General features: G+C 44.1%; 1 protein-coding gene across 4 annotated transcripts in view; it reads left to right on the forward strand.

Annotated features, from left to right (window-relative positions):
• The window catches only part of LOC135552782 (ubiquitin-associated and SH3 domain-containing protein B-like), a 51,781-nt gene extending 48,819 nt beyond the window's left edge, over nt 1-2,962 (forward strand). For all 4 annotated transcript variants that reach the window (XM_064984629.1, XM_064984632.1, XM_064984630.1 and 1 more), the window contains 3 exons: nt 201-307; nt 648-757; nt 996-2,962. In XM_064984629.1, coding sequence (XP_064840701.1) covers nt 201-307; nt 648-757; nt 996-1,133 — 355 coding nt within the window. In that variant the 3' untranslated portion in view covers nt 1,134-2,962. The remainder of the gene's footprint in view (nt 1-200; nt 308-647; nt 758-995) is intronic.
• The last annotated feature ends 14,987 nt before the right edge of the window (nt 2,963-17,949 follow it).

Raw genomic sequence — 17,949 nt, forward strand, 5'->3', positions numbered from 1 at the left:
ACAAATAATATGGTTAACATTCCATTAAGCCTATCAAAGAAAATGATGGAGCTACTACCATGTTGCCTATGCTTATTTAATTCCTTCTGACCTACGTACATGAAGTGGTAAAGGTAGGGGCTAAGGGTTGTTGCTGGACGGGGCCGGGGCCTTTTCAGCCATGCCTCTGTCTCACATGTTCTCACTCCTTCTTCCAATAGACCTCTCATCCCAATATGCAAACTTAGCATGTCGGAGTCCTATGACACGTACGTGAGCCGGAGCTACCAAGTGACCAAAGACATTCTGTCTGACTGCAAAAACATGGGTAATTATGATGCAGGGTTCAGTCACTGCTGTGGCTTTGGATGGGATGTGTATAAAAAAACAGTCCTGCATTCAATTAGTACCTATCTTTCAAATCCTTTAGCTGTGCTCGATTGAGCTTGCCTGGCGCAATGGAATCAACGGAATAGTCCCAAAAGTGCAAACCCTGTTCATCTCCACGCTAGACAGGCTCAATCAAATGCTCGTGGCATTTGAAAGCAAACCAATACAATTTGAATCCCAGATGTGATACAGAAACATCTTGTGTGGGATGGACTTTGGGATTCATCTGGTCCGTGTTGATCTTCCCTTCCCTCATCTCCTCATCTCTCACTCTGTAGGAAACAACATACTGATTGTGGCCCACGCTTCCTCTCTGGAGGCCTGCACCCGACAGCTCCAGGGCCGCAGCCCCCAGACCTCCAAGGACTTCATCCAAGTAGTCAGGAAGGTCAGCTGGAGTTTATTTTACTTGCTCAGTGTGATATTTTATTTTGATCTCATTGTGTCTTCCCCCTCACTCTTTTTCACTCTTACTTTCACTCTGTGCCGGTCTCTGTATCTGTATGTCTGTCTGTCTCTCTCTCTTTGTCTGCCTCTCTCTTTCTCCCCCTCTGCCTTTCCACCCCACTTCCTAACTTTCATTCTGCCTTTATTGCGGCTGACAAGAGCCTCTTTCCCTCCTGTAGATCCCCTACTTGGGTTTCTGTACGTGCGAGGAGCAGAGTGACACGGGGGTCTGGCAGCTGGTGGACCCGCCCATCCTGCCCCTCACACATGGACCCAACCACAGCTTCAACTGGAGGGAGACCCTCCTCCAGGAATGACATCCGCTTCCGTGGAGAGCAGACTTGCTCAGCCCCATCCCAAGGATGTAGTTTCTGGTCAAACAGCACTGAAAGACCCCACCAGAGTCAATGGGTGGTTGGACCTGGATGTACTGTACATATTGTCATTTGACAGTATTGTCGACATTTCTAATTTGACAGTATTGTTGTTAGTGAGAGTGGAGAGGGCAGGGCTAAGTCTCGGCCTGGTTGATCGTGGAGGCTAGCACATGAACCATTACATATTATATCATCAACTGCGTGCCAGAAGGAAGTCACAAGGTTGAGAACATTGACCTAAAAAAACGAACAGAGTAGTTTGTGTTTCGAAAAGCAATTGTATCCCTAGTCCCACTTGCAGATGTTATCCTCAAAAGCCCTTGATCGTAGCCGCAAGTCATGTCTCGGATGTTTCCCGGTGTGGAATCTGTGTTTCTGTGTGTAAAAAGTTGAACTCATTGTGGGAGGAAACATGCAAAACTTAGTTCATGATCTCTTGCAATGTGGTCAGTATGACATCGTTTATGACTTTATGGTCACGTTGTATGCTGGTTGTATAAAAACGTTTTGTTAACGAAGGTAACCAGAAAAAGCTGTCTGCCTGGTTGTTATGTGACCAGATGGCAACCAACATATGAAGGATTTACTTTGACATCATGATCTCGTCATACAAAATGCATCTTTACATGGTTGTAACTGAGACCAGTTGAATATCTGGTTTTATGACTTCTTCACAACCAGAAAAACAGTTTACAACCAGAAAATGAGGTCATTAAGACGGCATGGGCCAAATGTTTCCCACTGGGTGGCTTTTCATCCGGTTTGTTTGAAACAGTCTCGATGGGACAAAATGCACTATTGACAATCACAAGTGAGCCTTGGTGAGGCAGGTCTAATAACCAGAAGTTAGGAACCTACACTGTATGTGTTTATTTTACATAATGTAAGGTCTTACGGCAGAATAGTTGTCGACCACTGCACTAGAAAATATCTTTCAGTCTTCCAGTTGTGACCATTTATATTTTATTCAGATACTTAACAATTGAAGAGCTTTTATCAAATCTTATTAAAAAGACCTGTCCTGTGGTAGGAAAATAAGTTTTTCTCAGGTGCAGTTTTCATTGTGACCTAATACAGTATTTGCATTTCATTGGGTCATGAACATTGTTGTGAGTGCCTCTGAAGATTGAACCTGATTTCTCTTGACGTCTCAGTGGTGAAATCAGAGGGAGGTTCACTGCTCATTATGTCAACTTGAATGCTTTTGTGTAGCCTCATCTAAATCTATCTGATCTAATCTTTCTGCAAATAATGCATTTATTATTGAGGAGGATCTATAACAATGCTCTGGTGCTGTTCTTCCATTGATACATGCAAATACAATACTTACAAGTACAATACTTACAAGTACAATTGCGAAATTTGTGATAAAGGTGTCAGTGAGGAACAAAGCAGGCCTACATCAGAGGTTAGCCACATGCACTGTTGAGGAAACTCTGGAAACTGAGGAGGAAGCCATCTGTGTCAATTTGTGTTCATTTATTGTCTCAAATATTGTATTTCCAAATGTATATAAACGTTAATTTAAGTAATTTAAGTTTTTCACCAAAATGCTAAAAGTTAAGTCAAACATATTCTTTATATTTGGGCGAAGATTTGCAAAAGATTGAAAAGATTGCCACTTGTATATTCAGATATGAGCATATCTGAAGTGTGTTCTTTATTTTGATTAAAAAATTGTCTGAATTCCCCCCTCTTTATGATACAGACATGATCACTGTTTCAGATATGTAGAAGATACATATCAAATAAATAACAAATTGGGTCATTTATTTTTGTATTGTTATCTATTTTTATTTTATTAGATTGAGAACTCCTTCAACACCTTGTTCAATAGTATTATGGTTTATCCACTAGGTGTAGGTATAAGACCTTTGGAATTGACTAGATATCTTAGGGAGAAAATTAGCCTGAAGCAGAGGCGACATCCCCACATGGGGCACACGGAAACGCGACCCCTCAGATGTTAAATTAATCACTAAACTTATGGCTCTAGATTGCAGGAAGAAATATGCTTCAGGTGATTGAAAAATTCAAAATTCTCCATCATTACGTACTTGGTGCCCCCTATAAAATAATAGGTCCATGACACCCCTGGCCTGAAGTGATTTAAAAATAAAAAAAAATAGAAAAATAGTAAGTAGACATAAATAACGAACTGAAAGGAATAAGATACTGTCATATTGTGTGTAAAACACATTTGACAGCCAAATCATACCTCTGATTATGTGCATAAAACTTGAATCAGAGTCAATTGTGTATCAATCATCTTGTTGAATATTTTGGGAAAGAAACAGCATCCTTCCATCAATAGCATCTTTCTCGCTCGTTGAGTACTTATCTATGTATAATTATACCCCAAAAGGAAACCCAGAGAGACCTCTGACGTTGAGTTATTGTTGCACAGACTTGTAATTATATTTGGTGGCCTGCTCACCCCTATTTACTCCAGCGTATAAATACACCTGGGGCTTTGGGGCTCTGGTTTCAGAAACTGTCTCAGCACCAGCAGCAGCTTAAAAATCCTGGCCAACGGGTTTATCCGAGCTGGGGATATTTGATCTCTGCCACTCATGTCCTGATTTAGCCTGGACTCTCCTGTAATGTGTCCTCCCCCATCCCCAACAGACCTGAAATTTGGAGGCCAAATTAAATGTATTAGTTGGATTTCTTGTCTGTGCTATGATTGCCTTCTACTAAAATACCTAAAGTAGACTGGGAAATGAGAGAAGTGAAGCATTGACCCACTTGGATGTAAACAGACTTTTTATTTCCTAGGGCTAAAATCTCCACTCAGAAAAGCCTCATCTACTACTGCAGTGCAGAAAAACTCTGCAACCGTCTAAAAACAAACAAGTCTACGTTAAATCTTACAGAAAGAAAGAAAGAAAGAAAGAAAGACAGACAGACAGACAGACAGACAGACAGACAGACAGACAGACAGACAGACAGACAGAGAATTTTAAATGCATATTGATGCATGATTTTTTTTTGCTGAATATACAACTTTGTTGAAAACCTATATACAACTAGGTCAACAACAACAAAAAATATTAAAGAAACTGATCTCAAGGTTCAGTTAGATATACTTATGTAGATATTCAATGTAAATATACAGTTCAGTCTGAGTAATCTTCTTGTGAAAACAAAAGTGTTGTTCAGGCTATACCTTTTCATCTATTCCCCATCTACAGTAGTACATTCCCCCCCAAATTGAAGACCAGCAATTATTGTGTGCGTCTATGAATTATTTTGAGTTTGCACTGACTTTGCAGTGTATTTTTAGTTTTGCAAGATTTAACTTGCTTTGCTGTGCTTCTCTTTTTGTTTTGCCTACTTGACTTATTGTAGACTCTTGCCCCTTGGCTGGTCACCTTGGAGACAGGAGTTGGTCAAGGTCTGCTACAACTGTGCCTGTTAACTAACAAGCTTCCCTGAGCTCCTTCAAATGGAGCTTCCAGTCCACCAACACAAACACCACCACCACCTTCACCCAGCTGCCACCTGCCTGGAGCCAGAAGGAGACCTGAGTTGAAAACGCTGTCTTGCATGCAGATAAAGGGCAGTCGACCCCCAAACCTGTGTGAGTGTGGTACGTCTGTCTCACATCATTGTCAATGTCCAGCCTCTATTGCCGATTGGAGTTATCCTTATTCCGTTTTGTTCTGAGGGCACATCTGTTTTGAGGGCAAAAACAAATGGGATTAGTTAAATTCAGGCAATAAATGTGATTGGTTCATTTTAGGGTTAAGGGTTGAAGTAAGGTTAAAATAACAAAGTTGCGCAATGTTGAATAAGGAAAACTCCACTCAATGACTCTGTAGTGAACTCACCGACAAGTTGTTTTCTGTGGCTGTGGTAGCTGAGGTAGCTGAGGTAGTTGAGGTAGCTGAGGTAGCTGTGGTAGCTGAGGTAGTTGAGGTAGCTGAGGTAGCTGTGGTAGCTGAGGTAGCTGTGGTAGCTGAGGTAGCTGAGGTAGCTGTGGTAGCTGAGGTAGCTGAGGTAGCTGTGGTAGCTGAGGTAGCTGAGGTAGCTGTGGTAGCTGAGGTAGCTGTGGTAGCTGAGGTAGCTGAGGTAGCTGTGGTAGCTGAGGTAGTTGAGGTAGTTGAGGTAGCTGAGGTAGCTGAGGTAGCTGTGGTAGCTGAGGTAGCTGAGGTAGCTGTGGTAGCTGTGGTAGCTGAGGTAGTTGAGGTAGTTGAGGTAGCTGAGGTAGCTGCTGGCTTTGGCATCATTGTACAACCAATTACAGGGACGTACCAGACTACTGCACACTCTAATCTCCACAAACTCAGCCTGGAAGAGGCCTGCGCTGCCTCTGAAGAACTACATTTTTGCATGTTTCTGGTAATACCAATGTTTACGTGGGCAGATGTTAACTTTGAAGAAACTCTTATCCCCGCTGGATTGTGCTGTCTGTATTATTCCCGAAGCTATCCGCAGTGATTGCTATATTCCAGTCTCTCATTAGTTTGATGTTGCTTAATTTCTTTAGCCTTTTGTTTTATGCCAAGCTCTAAACCACACGAATTCCTCACGGATGTCTGAGGGACCCAATTAAATGGATCACAGTTTATCTTCTATTATTGCCTGAAACCTCATTTGTATTGGACAGGATACAGGATGAATGTTGTTTTTATGGAACTTCCACAAGAATACACTATGCCCATTCATTGACCAATATTTAAAAAAAGGAAAATGTTGTAAGTTGATTATCGCATTGGCCTACACCCCAAATAATGATTTTGAGAAGGTGCGACAGAGATAGTCATGGCAACGGTATTCATTCAGGCCTGTACCAATTTTCATGCTTTTATGAAAGGATTCATATTTTTCTTCACTTATCTCCGGGACAATATACATTATGGTACTATCATATGTATGAATTCAAATGTAGTAGGTAGCTTTGTGTTGCTTATCCATCATGTCACATACTTTATAATGACAAGAGCCAAATGTCATGGTAGCTTGTATATCCAATCTACCATGACCTGCTAGTTGTGTTATGTACTTGAGTGAAGACCCAAAAGCGGTTTTAACAGAAAACAGAGTTCTTTAATGAAAAACAGGAATGGCATAAATCCTCTTCCAACGTAGTCAATGGAACAAAAAGAACGTTAGTATAATGCAGGATGCACCTGCCAGGCGGACTCCGACAGGATAGGACAAGGTGGAAGCAAACGGGACGACAGCTTGCTTCTGGCATCAAAAACACAAACAAGAATCAGACACTGAAAGTAGCAGGAACAGAGAGAGAAATAGAGACCTAATCAGAGGGGAAGAGATAACAGGTGGGAAAGAGTGAATGAGCTAGTTAGGGGAGATGTAGAACAGCTGAAGAATGAGAGACAGAGAAGGTAACCTAAAAAGACCAGCAGAGAGAGACAGAGTGAAGAGAAAGGACAGGAACAGACATAACAAGACATGACAGTACCCCCCCCCACTCACCGAGCGCCTCCTGGCGCACTCGAGGAGGAAACCTGGCAGCAACGGAGGAAATCATCGATCAGCGAACGGTCCAGCACGTCCCGAGAGGGAACCCAACTCCTCTCCTCAGGACCGTACCCCTCCCAATCCACTAGGTACTGATGACCACGGCCCCGAGGGCGCATGTCCAAAATCTTACGAACCCTGTAGATGGGTGCGCCCTCGACAAGGATGGGGGGGGGACGAGCGGGGGCGCGAAGAACGGGCTTAACACAGGAGACATGGAAGACCGGGTGAACGCGACGAAGATAGCGCGGGAGAAGAAGTCGCACAGCGACAGGATTAATGACCTGAGAAATACGGAACGGACCAATGAACCGCGGGGCCAACTTGCGAGAAGCTGTCTTAAGGGGAAGGTTCTGAGTGGAGAGCCATACTCTCTGACCGCAACAATATCTAGGACTCTTGGTCCTACGCTTATTAGCGGCCCTCACAGTCTGCGCCCTATTACGGCAAAGTGCCGACCTGACCCCCTTCCAGGTGCGCTCGCAACGCTGGACAAAAGCCTGAGCGGAGGGGACGCAGGACTCGGCGAGCTGAGATGAGAACAGCGGAGGCTGGTACCCGAGGCTACTCTGAAAAGGGGATAGACCGGTAGCAGACGAGGGAAGCGAGTTGTGGGCGTACTCTGCCCAGGGGAGCTGTTCTGACCAAGACGCAGGGTTACGAAAAGAAAGACTGCGTAAAATGCGACCAACAGTCTGATTGGCCCGTTCGGCTTGACCGTTAGACTGGGGATGAAAGCCGGACGAGAGACTGACGGAAGCCCCAATCAAACGGCAAAACTCCCTCCAAAATTGAGACGTGAACTGCGGGCCTCTGTCGGAAACGACGTCAGACGGAAGGCCATGAATTCGGAAAACATTCTCGATAATGATCTGAGCCGTCTCCTTAGCAGAAGGGAGCTTATCGAGAGGAATGAAATGAGCCGCCTTAGAGAATCTATCGACAACCGTAAGAATAACTGTCTTCCCCGCTGATGAAGGCAGTCCGGTGATAAAATCTAAAGCGATGTGAGACCACGGTCGAGAGGGAATGGGAAGCGGTCTGAGACGGCCGGCAGGAGGAGAGTTCCCAGATTTAGTCTGCGCGCAGACCGAACAAGCGGCGACAAATCGACGCGCGTCACGTTCCCGAGTGGGCCACCAGAAACGCTGGCGAATGGAAGCGAGCGTACCCGAACGCCGGGGTGGCCGGCTAACTTGGCAGAGTGGGCCCACTGAAGAACGGCCGGACGAGTAGGAACGGGAACGAACAGAAGGTTCCTAGGACAAGCTCGCGGTGACGGAGTGTGAGCGAGTGCTTGCTTTACCTGCCTCTCAATTCCCCAGACAGTCAACCCGACAACACGCCCCTCAGGGAGAATCCCTCGGGGTCGGTGGAGACCTCAGAAGAACTGAAGAGACGAGATAAAGCATCAGGCTTGGTGTTTTTGAGCCCGGACGATAAGAAATAACAAACTCGAAACGAGCGAAAAACAGAGCCCAACGAGCCTGACGCGCATTAAGTCGTTTGGCTGAACGGATGTACTCAAGGTTCCTATGGTCAGTCCAAACGACAAAAGGAACGGTCGCCCCCTCCAACCACTGTCGCCATTCGCCTAGGGCTAAGCGGATGGCGAGCAGTTCGCGATTACCAACATCATAGTTACGTTCTGACGGCGATAAGCGATGAGAGAAAAACGCGCAAGGATGGACCTTGCCGTCAGAGAGAGAGCGCTGAGAAAGAATGGCTCCCACGCCCACCTCTGACGCGTCAACCTCAACAACAAACTGACTAGAGATGTCAGGTGTAACAAGAATAGGTGCGGATGTAAAACGATTCTTAAGAAGATCAAAAGCTCCCTGGGCGGAAACGGACCACTTAAAGCACGTCTTAACAGAAGTAAGGGCTGTGAGGGGAGCTGCCACCTGACCGAAATTACGGATGAAACGACGATAGAAATTAGCGAAGCCCAGAAAGCGCTGCAGCTCGACGCGTGACTTAGGAACGGGCCAATCAATGACAGCCTGGACCTTAGCGGGATCCATCTTAATGCCCTCAGCGGAAATAACGGAACCGAGAAAGGGACAGAGGCGGCATGAAAAGTGCACTTCTCAGCCTTCACATAAAGACAGTTCTCCAAAAGGCGCTGGAGGACGCGTCGCACGTGCTGAACATGAATCGAGAGAGACGGTGAAAAAATCAGGATATCGTCCATGTAAACGAAAACAAAAATGTTCAGCATGTCTCTCAGGACGTCGTTAACTAGTGCCTGAAAGACAGCTGGAGCGTTAACGAGGCCGAAAGGAAGAACCCGGTATTCAAAGTGCCCTAACGGAGTGTTAAACGCCGTCTTCCACTCGTCCCCCTCCCTGATGCGCACGAGATGGTAGGCGTTACGAAGGTCCAATTTGGTGAAAAACCTGGCTCCCTGCAGGATCTCGAAGGCTGAAGACATAAGAGGAAGCGGATAACGATTCTTAACTGTTATGTCATTCAGCCCTCGATAATCCACGCATGGGCGCAGGGACCCGTCCTTCTTCTGAACAAAAAAAAACCCCGCTCCGGCGGGAGAAGAGGAGGAGACTATGGTACCGGCGTCGAGCGAAACCGACAAATAATCCTCGAGAGCCTTACGTTCGGGAGCCGACAGAGAGTATAATCTACCCCGGGGGAGTAGTTCCCGGAAGGAGATCAATACTACAGTCATACGACCGGTGTGGAGGGAGAGAAGTGGCCTTGGAACGACTGAACACCGTGCGCAGATCGTGATACTCCTCCGGCACCCCTGTCAAATCGCCAGGCTCCTCCTGTGAAGAAGAGACAGAGGAAACAGGAGGGATAGCAGACATTAAACAGGTCACATGACAAGAAACATTCCAGGATAGGATAGTATTACTAGACCAATTAATAGAAGGGTTATGGCGCACTAGCCAGGGATGACCCAAAACAACAGGTGTAAAAGGTGAACGAAAAATTAAAAAAGAAATGGTTTCGCTATGATTACCAGAGACAGTGAGGGTTAAAGGCAGCGTCTCACGCTGAATCTTGGGGAGAGAACTACCATCTAAAGCGAACAAGGCCGTGGGCTCCCCTAACTGTCTGAGAGGAATGTCATGTTCCCGAGCCCAGGTTTCGTCCATAAAACAGCCCTCCGCCCCAGAGTCTATCAAGGCACTGCAGGAAAAAGATGAACCGGGCCAGCGGAGATGGACCGGAAAGGTAGTGCGTGATCCAGAAGGAGAGGCCTGAGTAGTTGCGCTCACCAGTAGCCCTCCTCTTACTGATGAGCTCTGGCTTTTACTGGACATGAGGTGACAAAATGACCAGCGGAGCCGCAGTAGAGACAGAGGCGATTGGTGATTCTCCGTTCCTTCTCCTTGGCCGAGATGCGGATACCCCCCAGCTGCATAGGCTCAGCATCCGAGCCGGCGGAGGAGGGTGGCAGTGATGCGGCAGGTGGCAGTGATGTGGAGAGGGAGCAACGGAGAACGCGAGCTCCTTTCCACGAGCTCGGCGACGAAGATCAAACCGTCGCTCTATGCGAATAGCGAGAGCTATTAAGGAGTCCAGACTGGAAGGAACCTCCCGGGAGAGGATCTCATCCTTAACCTCGACGAGGAGACCCTCCAGAAAACGAGCGAGCAAAGCCGGCTCGTTCCAGTCACTAGAGGCAGCGAGAGTGCGAAACTCAATAGAATAATCCGTTATGGATCGATTCCCCTGACATAGGGAAGACAGGGCCCTGGAAGCCTCCTCCCCAAAAACAGAACGGTCAAAAACCCGTATCATCTCCTCCTTAAAGTCCTGATACTGGTTAATACACTCAGCCCTCGCCTCCCAGATTGCCGTGCCCCACTCACGCGCCCGTCCGGTAAGGAGAGAAATGACGTAGGCGATGCGGGCTGCGCTCCTGGAGTAAGTGTTGGGCTGGAGAGAGAACACCACATCACACTGAGTGAGGAATGAGCGGCACTCAGTGGGCTCCCCAGAGTAACACGGCGGGTTGTTGATCCTGGGCTCCGGAGACTCGGAAACCCTGGAAGTGGGCGGTGGATCGAGGTGGAGTTGGTGAACCTGTCTTGTGAGGTCGGAGACTTGGACGGCCAGGGTTTCAACGGCATGTCGAGCAGCAGACAATTCCTCCTCGTGTCTGCCTAGCATCGCTCCCTGGATCTCGACGGCGGAGTGAAAAGGGTCCGGAGCCGCTGGGTCCATTCTTGGTCTGATTCTTCTGTTATGTACTTGAGTGAAGACCCAAAAGCGGTTTTAACAGAAAACAGAGTTCTTTAATGAAAAACAGGAATGGCATAAATCCTCTTCCAATGTAGTCAATGGAACAAAAAGAACGTTAGTATAATGCAGGATGCACCTGCCAGGCGGACTCCGACAGGATAGGACAAGGTGGAAGCAAACGGGACGACAGCTTGCTTCTGGCATCAAAAACACAAACAAGAATCAGACACTGAAAGTAGCAGGAACAGAGAGAGAAATAGAGACCTAATCAGAGGGGGAAGAGATAACAGGTGGGAAAGAGTGAATGAGCTAGTTAGGGGAGATGTAGAACAGCTGAAGAAGGAGAGACAGAGAAGGTAACCTAAAAAGACCAGCAGAGAGAGACAGAGTGAAGAGAAAGGACAGGAACAGACATAACAAGACATGACAAGTTGTCCATAAACTGTGTTTATCTTGCTTTTCCTCACAATACATGTTGGAGATGCCATATTATTTGGACAATGTAGTGAATAGGTTTTGGTGGCTGCAGACCTTTTCTAATTCCAGTGCATTTTCTCATACGACACTATCCATTAAATGAAGCTCCGGCAGCTGACGTATGAAGTACTGATCGTACATTAAGGATATTGACTTAGGGTTTTTGTACAGATGTCTTTCAGGCGGGTCTTAATTATCAGAAAATAAATAATACTTATAAAAAAAATAAAAAATGATCCTCATGAAATAATGAACTAGTTGCAGTAGGACTAGAACGTTTTTATTAAGCCCTTACTCCATATTCAAGCAACAGTTCTCCATAGGTCTACCTTCGTCTCATTCACTGTAGGCCAATGTATTTGTTGCCTTAAATTTCCACTTGATTTATGGAGTGATAGGCCACCAAAGAGGCTGAGGCGGTTTCATTCCTCTAAAAAAACAAGTAATTATCGGAGAGCAGTAAATCTTTGCAATCTAATAGTGCTCTCGGTGTTCTTCTCAAGCTTTTAAACTAATTCGTGATTGATCGCTAATTATCGGTGACGGAGGCTCTCGAGACAGCTATACTTCCCACCTCAAACATCTCCCCCGCCTTTTCACATATTGAAGGAGCTATAACTTTCCAACAGTGGACTCTGTTCCTTGTTTGGGCGAGTCAATAGACTTCCAGACGTTTGAATAATCATTGTGCTCTTTCCCGATAAAGAAGGTTGTTTCACAACAATAAAGCATCGGGCACCCAATATTACATTATGTATGGTGCAATAATGGTAAGCACTGCTAAACAAACAACAATTTAGAATGAAATTATTACAATTGAATGTGGTTTCATATTATTACAGTTGAATATGGTTCCATAGCCTAGGCTACTGCTGCTTCCTAGGTTTATATCCTAGACCTAGAAGATCGCTAAACATGTACAAATATCACAGTGAAATAGTACAAGAAACGATTCCAAATTGGCAACCTATTGATTAGAGTGAGTCAAAAATGTTGTCTCAAGAACCCCTGAAATTATTCCATTCTCCAGGAGGCACATGACACGAGGTGCTCTCAATGGCTTGCGCAATTGATGTGCCCTATTTGGATATAAATCGCTATTCTCCCTCTAAGAAAAACATTAATAATGGGTGTCGTCAATGACAATGTATTTGTTTTCAGCACTAGATCAATTGAGGTCTGCTTTTGTCTGTCTTGGAAATCTATTCGCTCAATTGCGTTGCCTCGATTCTCAGGCTATAAAAGTGGACTTCGTTTTAAAGCAGCATATAAAGGCTAGCCTGCATCAGTGATGCTGGCAAACTCAGTTGTAGGCTAGTCTACCGTAACAGGTGACCAAAGAATATCTCCTGACCATTCTCTGACAAAATTAGGGACCAAAAGAGGACCAAACCATGCGCTGCACTTGACACGTAGGCTACGCGATAGGCTATAAGAGCCAGGTATGTAATGTTATACCATTCTTGATTTATAGGCCAATTTGATTATCAAATCCTGTAATAATAATAATAATGGTAGTATATTAATGATAATGCTGATAATGATAATAATAGCCTAATTGTTAATCAATTCAAGTTTCAGTAATCAGCAATTAACATAAACATGTAGGTCGAAATCTGGGTCTATGTTTATTGTCTGCCTATATTGTTTGAATTCGGTTGTCTATGGCAAACATATTCAAGAGGTCAATTCAGCATTAGTCAAGTTAATTGTGGCTTAACGTTCTGAATTTTTCCAGGAACGTTTATATTTGCAAAATATATGGGTTTCAAGATGAAAAGGGTAGTTTGACAATAATAAGGTGTACACTTTACATACAGTAAATCATGGATACATTTCACATAAGGCCCTCTCTTATTGAATGGACTTTATGCAAATGTTTGGGTGCCGACTGCATCCGTGGAGAGACTGGTTGTAGATGGTATTCTAATGCAGTGAGGGGTGAGAGGTTATAATTTCTATTTCTAGTTTTTCCTAGAATGAACTTGGTGGCTTTCACTGTCGATTACTTGGATACATGATCAGGCATGGATGTTTGGGCAAATGAGTGATAGAACATCTGAAAGCAAAACACCTGTGAGAGGATGTGCAATTTAAATCCAGTGAGGGTCACTAGAGCTCCATTTTATGAGGTGTAGACATGATTCTCCAACCCCTCTAGCTGAGCTAGCGCCCTCAACAATCCAGTCACTGTTGTTGGTTGCTCTGGTTTGAACTATGTTGTAATCTGTCTTGGACCTTAGGACCTACAGTTGAAAACGTTGTTAAATTGGCTTTGATGTAGGTCTATGTTTTGATGATCTTTTAACTGTTATTTCATGGTAATATATGTCATTGCACTTGCATACCTGTGAATGTTGTTGTTATATTGTTTGAAATAAATTACAGTAAGTACGCATGTATTTGTATTGTCACCCACAATGAAATCGGGGAAGGGACTGTGGATCTGTCTCAGTCTGTCCGTTTCTACAAAAATCACAAGGGATATCTCAGACATCACTGGCCCGATTTTGACAAAACGTGAGTGAATGATGCATCTTGCCATAGAGAGCGATCATTAACAAAATTACAATGATTGGCCCAGGGAGGCGCTGCATTATTTGTGGGGGACTAGATGTTTACTTTTGCCCTTTTTGACCATGGTTAGTAATACACCTAGCAGTCATAGGAGACAGAACAATTACCAAGCTGTCATCAAGGCCTCTCTCTTGCAAGACAGATTGGCGAGGTTGTGTGGAGGGCTCTGATTGGCCCAAATTCCAGAGGACAACATGTGGTTGCCTTGTTTTCTTTTTGTAACATTTTATTTTCAATGCAGGTATGCATTAATGTGTATAACTTGTTATAATCTTATAACAATGCATACCACTGTATGTAATATGCATACTATAAGTGTGATTGACAATTCAACTGACTCAAAATGGCTTGAATCACTGCGAGATAATTAATACAGTGTACTTGGATACAGCCCTTAGCCGTGGTATAATGGCCATATATCACAAATCCCAGAGGTGCCTTATTGCTATTATAAACTGGTTATCAATGTAAATAGAGCAGTAAAACAGACTTTTTTGTCATACCAGTGGTATACTGTCTGATATATAACAGCTGTCAGCCAATCAACATTCAGGGCTCCAACCACCCAGTTTATAATGTCTAATATACCATGTCTTTCAGCCAAATCAGCATTCAGGCCTCAAACCACCCAGTTTATAATTACATTTATTCAACGGGTGGGTCTAATCCTGAATGCTTATTGGTTAAAACCGCATTCTAGCCGGTGTCTATTCCACAAGTTACCACAGGCTAAATCTATGACGATAAAATTACTTTTTACTCTAACTGCACAATCCACTGTCTCAACAGCCCAGCCAGGCAATTTATAAACTTGATCTCCATTATAAAAAGCATCTAGACATTATCTCACATTTCTTTTAGACTAACATTTAGTTTTCAACAGTGGAGATTTGTATAAACCTTGCTTTCTGTCTCTCTGACATTTGCAACATTGTTTCAATATTAAAATTCGATCTCCAGCTGTCCCATAGTAATGAACGTATAGGGACAAGACAGACAAGCAGGCAGCGTTTCTCAGCCAGTCGAAATCATGAATCAGCTGGCATCGTTTTTATGGATATATACAAAGAAATGTCAATTTGGAAAAAAAGGTAAAAGGAAACAAAGTAAACATAGGCCTTCATTGGAAATAAGACGTGCCTAGTTAAATAACGGTTAAAGAAATATATACACCTTTTTTCAGCTTCAGTTTGAAGTGATTGTGTTAGCTGTGTTGTTGGCTAGCTCCTCTGACCAACAGTGTCCTGATGAGAGAGCACATTTTCTATGCCAGGCGAAATCGAGCCTCATTAACTCATTGTTATTGATGTGTCCAAATAAATGTAACTAGAAAACAGCTTAAACAAATGCAGCTACTGTTGTTATTCTGTCTGCACTGTTTGACGTGACAGTAAGTTAGCCGTAGTTGGCTAGCTAGCAAGCAAGGCATAAGAATGTTGCCAGCCAGTATGGCAATGGAACATTTAGAACGAACGACTGGGTCGCTTCCATAGATACAGAACAAAAAGACTGAACGACTGGGTCGCGTCTCTGGCAACCGAACCTGACTTGCCGGCTTGGGTAGCAACCCTAGATTTGTGTCGGGACTATATCTTTTGGAAGGATGCAATAGTATGGATAAATAAATAAAAAAAATGAAATTATGTCAATCATTATTTGAATATGTTGGAAACCCGTTGTATACTGTAAAGGTGATAATGGCCTCGAAGCCGGTGTTTGGAGGATATATTGGCAACCAGTGCTCGTTTCTAAATGGCTTGAAGGGCATTCTAGAGCGTGCATTATTTCCATATAACGCACGGTATATTTGCACAGTGAAATTCAAAGGCTATAGTTAATTCTTACATGATCTGTGTTTGAGCTGCTTTTGAAAGCAACAGCCGAATTGAAAACGTTATTGTCATTGTTGAATTAGATTTTATAATAGCAAGCTAGTTTGGTTACCTAGGCAAATGAACACATTTCTAGCATAATTTTTTCTCTCCAATTATAGCCATGGTATAAAAGGGAAAATAATGCAACTCCGTGGAAGGTTAGTTCCTTGTTCCTCATTCATTATTTTCTATAGAACACATAGCCTCTTGTTGATCATCCCTTACATCATGGGCTTATACATGCTCTTGACAAGTCTTGCAATTCATTATAACGGCATAATAATGCATAATAACTACAAGTTTTAAGTTGAGTGTTTTTATTTTTTACAAATGTCATTGAGAATGTATTCCTGAACTAACAACTTAATCATTTTTTATTGAGCTTGGTTTTTTTCACAAATCAAGGTAATGCAAGAAATATTTCCTTAAGACACAAAATCGATCCAGAAGTAAATATTGCATCAATGTTATTTAAAGTTGGGAAAGTTGACATGAGATCTGTGGGTAATGGTATTGTTTGTGCTTTGTCAATACATGCAGTTAATTGATAACACAGATATCATTAACTGTATATCCATTAATTGCTATGTCAATACATAAAGTGGTCTCTGAGGTCAGGTCTTCATACAGTAGCTATTATCAGGAGATTGTAACACATTTCCCCTCCATCTCTCTCATTCTGCTATTGCCTTGGAGACTTTCCACATAGAAAACACAGCAGACCTTAGTGAACATTTCCTGACCCCCCCCCCCTCCCCACTCTTAATTGTAGAAGTGGTCTTTGGCAGGCCAAACATGTTTTTCTCCTCAATGTTTTCAAGTCAACTACTCTACCACTCTCGACAACAAGCCCTAGGTTGGTTCACAAACTCTTAAGATCAGAATGGCTCTTGGCTTTAGATTCTCTGCGCACCTTAGACATGTTTTTGTTTCTTGTTTCATGATTTATTGACTTAAAGAGAGGGGAAATATACTACCGTGGACTACCATGATTATGGGGTTTTGGGCACTTGATGGTCAAAAACAAACAAACAATAGACTTTACACATGTATTTGCACAGGAACAGGTGGAAGTTAAGTGTGGTCCATTAACAGTGTGTTGTTGCCGCCTGCCTTCCCTTTTCAGTGCAAGACTTAAGTTGACAAGCAGTGCGTTTGAGTGAACTAATGCATTCGGCCATTTCATTTCATTACAGACTGACACTGCTGCACATTGTAAGGCTCAGCCCCTTCTGAGCTACTCTTAATGACAGTGCTTTGTTCTCGGTGCACAGCTTGTCAGCACACAATGTCAGAGGTCATGTTTGGCCTCCGGCCCCCATGTCCCCCGTAAAAGAAAGCTAATGAGGCAGCATGGAGCTAAGAGGGACTGGCCACTATCCTACTGGGGCTCTCCTAAAGCTCAGATAGGCATAGCAAGCCCTATCTCTAAAGGGTCTTAGCTTTGGTCACTTTGTTGATGATTCGCCTCCTTCTCCCCCCAGGTCCGGTTAATTACCACAAACTACCTCACAATGCCCCAAACAGCTATCCCAAGGAATCCCTAAAGCATAAAGCATAGCCCACAGACGCTGAGACGCGATAGTCCAGCATCCCATTGTGACATAGTGACGCTGCTTTGAGACCACCGCGGGGGGACGCGCAGTTCGAAACCGCACCTTCAAAAATGAAGGGGGGGGGGGGGGGTAATGAATTAGTAGCTAGGACCCTTCTCCCCCCTAGCCTGTCTGTCTGCTCCCTGGTCAGTTGGAGCACCACCCTGACATCACCATATAGACCTGTGCTTTCCCACGACCTTTGATTGACCTTTGACCTCTAGGACCAGTCCATAACCGTCTGGAGCTTGACTGACACTCCCTTCCCCCGATCCTCACCCCCATCTTGTTCAACCCCCCATATTAACAGACTTTTGTGAATTTGAATCTGAGCTCCCCGTTATTTGCCAGGTCAGCCCAATCAGAGACACATTTTGCCAGGTCAGCCAGGTCAGCCGTGATACAAGTCATTATTAGACGTCCATCCATGTCTGAGGACGTCGGGAGATGATGTGGAATCCGGCAACTATGGGCAACAGTGAGCGCTGTTACCTTCAAGTAGGCTTTGGTTTTGCTAGGGTCTTGTGAATG

Source organism: Oncorhynchus masou, chromosome 13 (assembly GCF_036934945.1).
Source record: "Oncorhynchus masou masou isolate Uvic2021 chromosome 13, UVic_Omas_1.1, whole genome shotgun sequence".
NCBI classification, from domain to species: domain Eukaryota; kingdom Metazoa; phylum Chordata; class Actinopteri; order Salmoniformes; family Salmonidae; genus Oncorhynchus; species Oncorhynchus masou.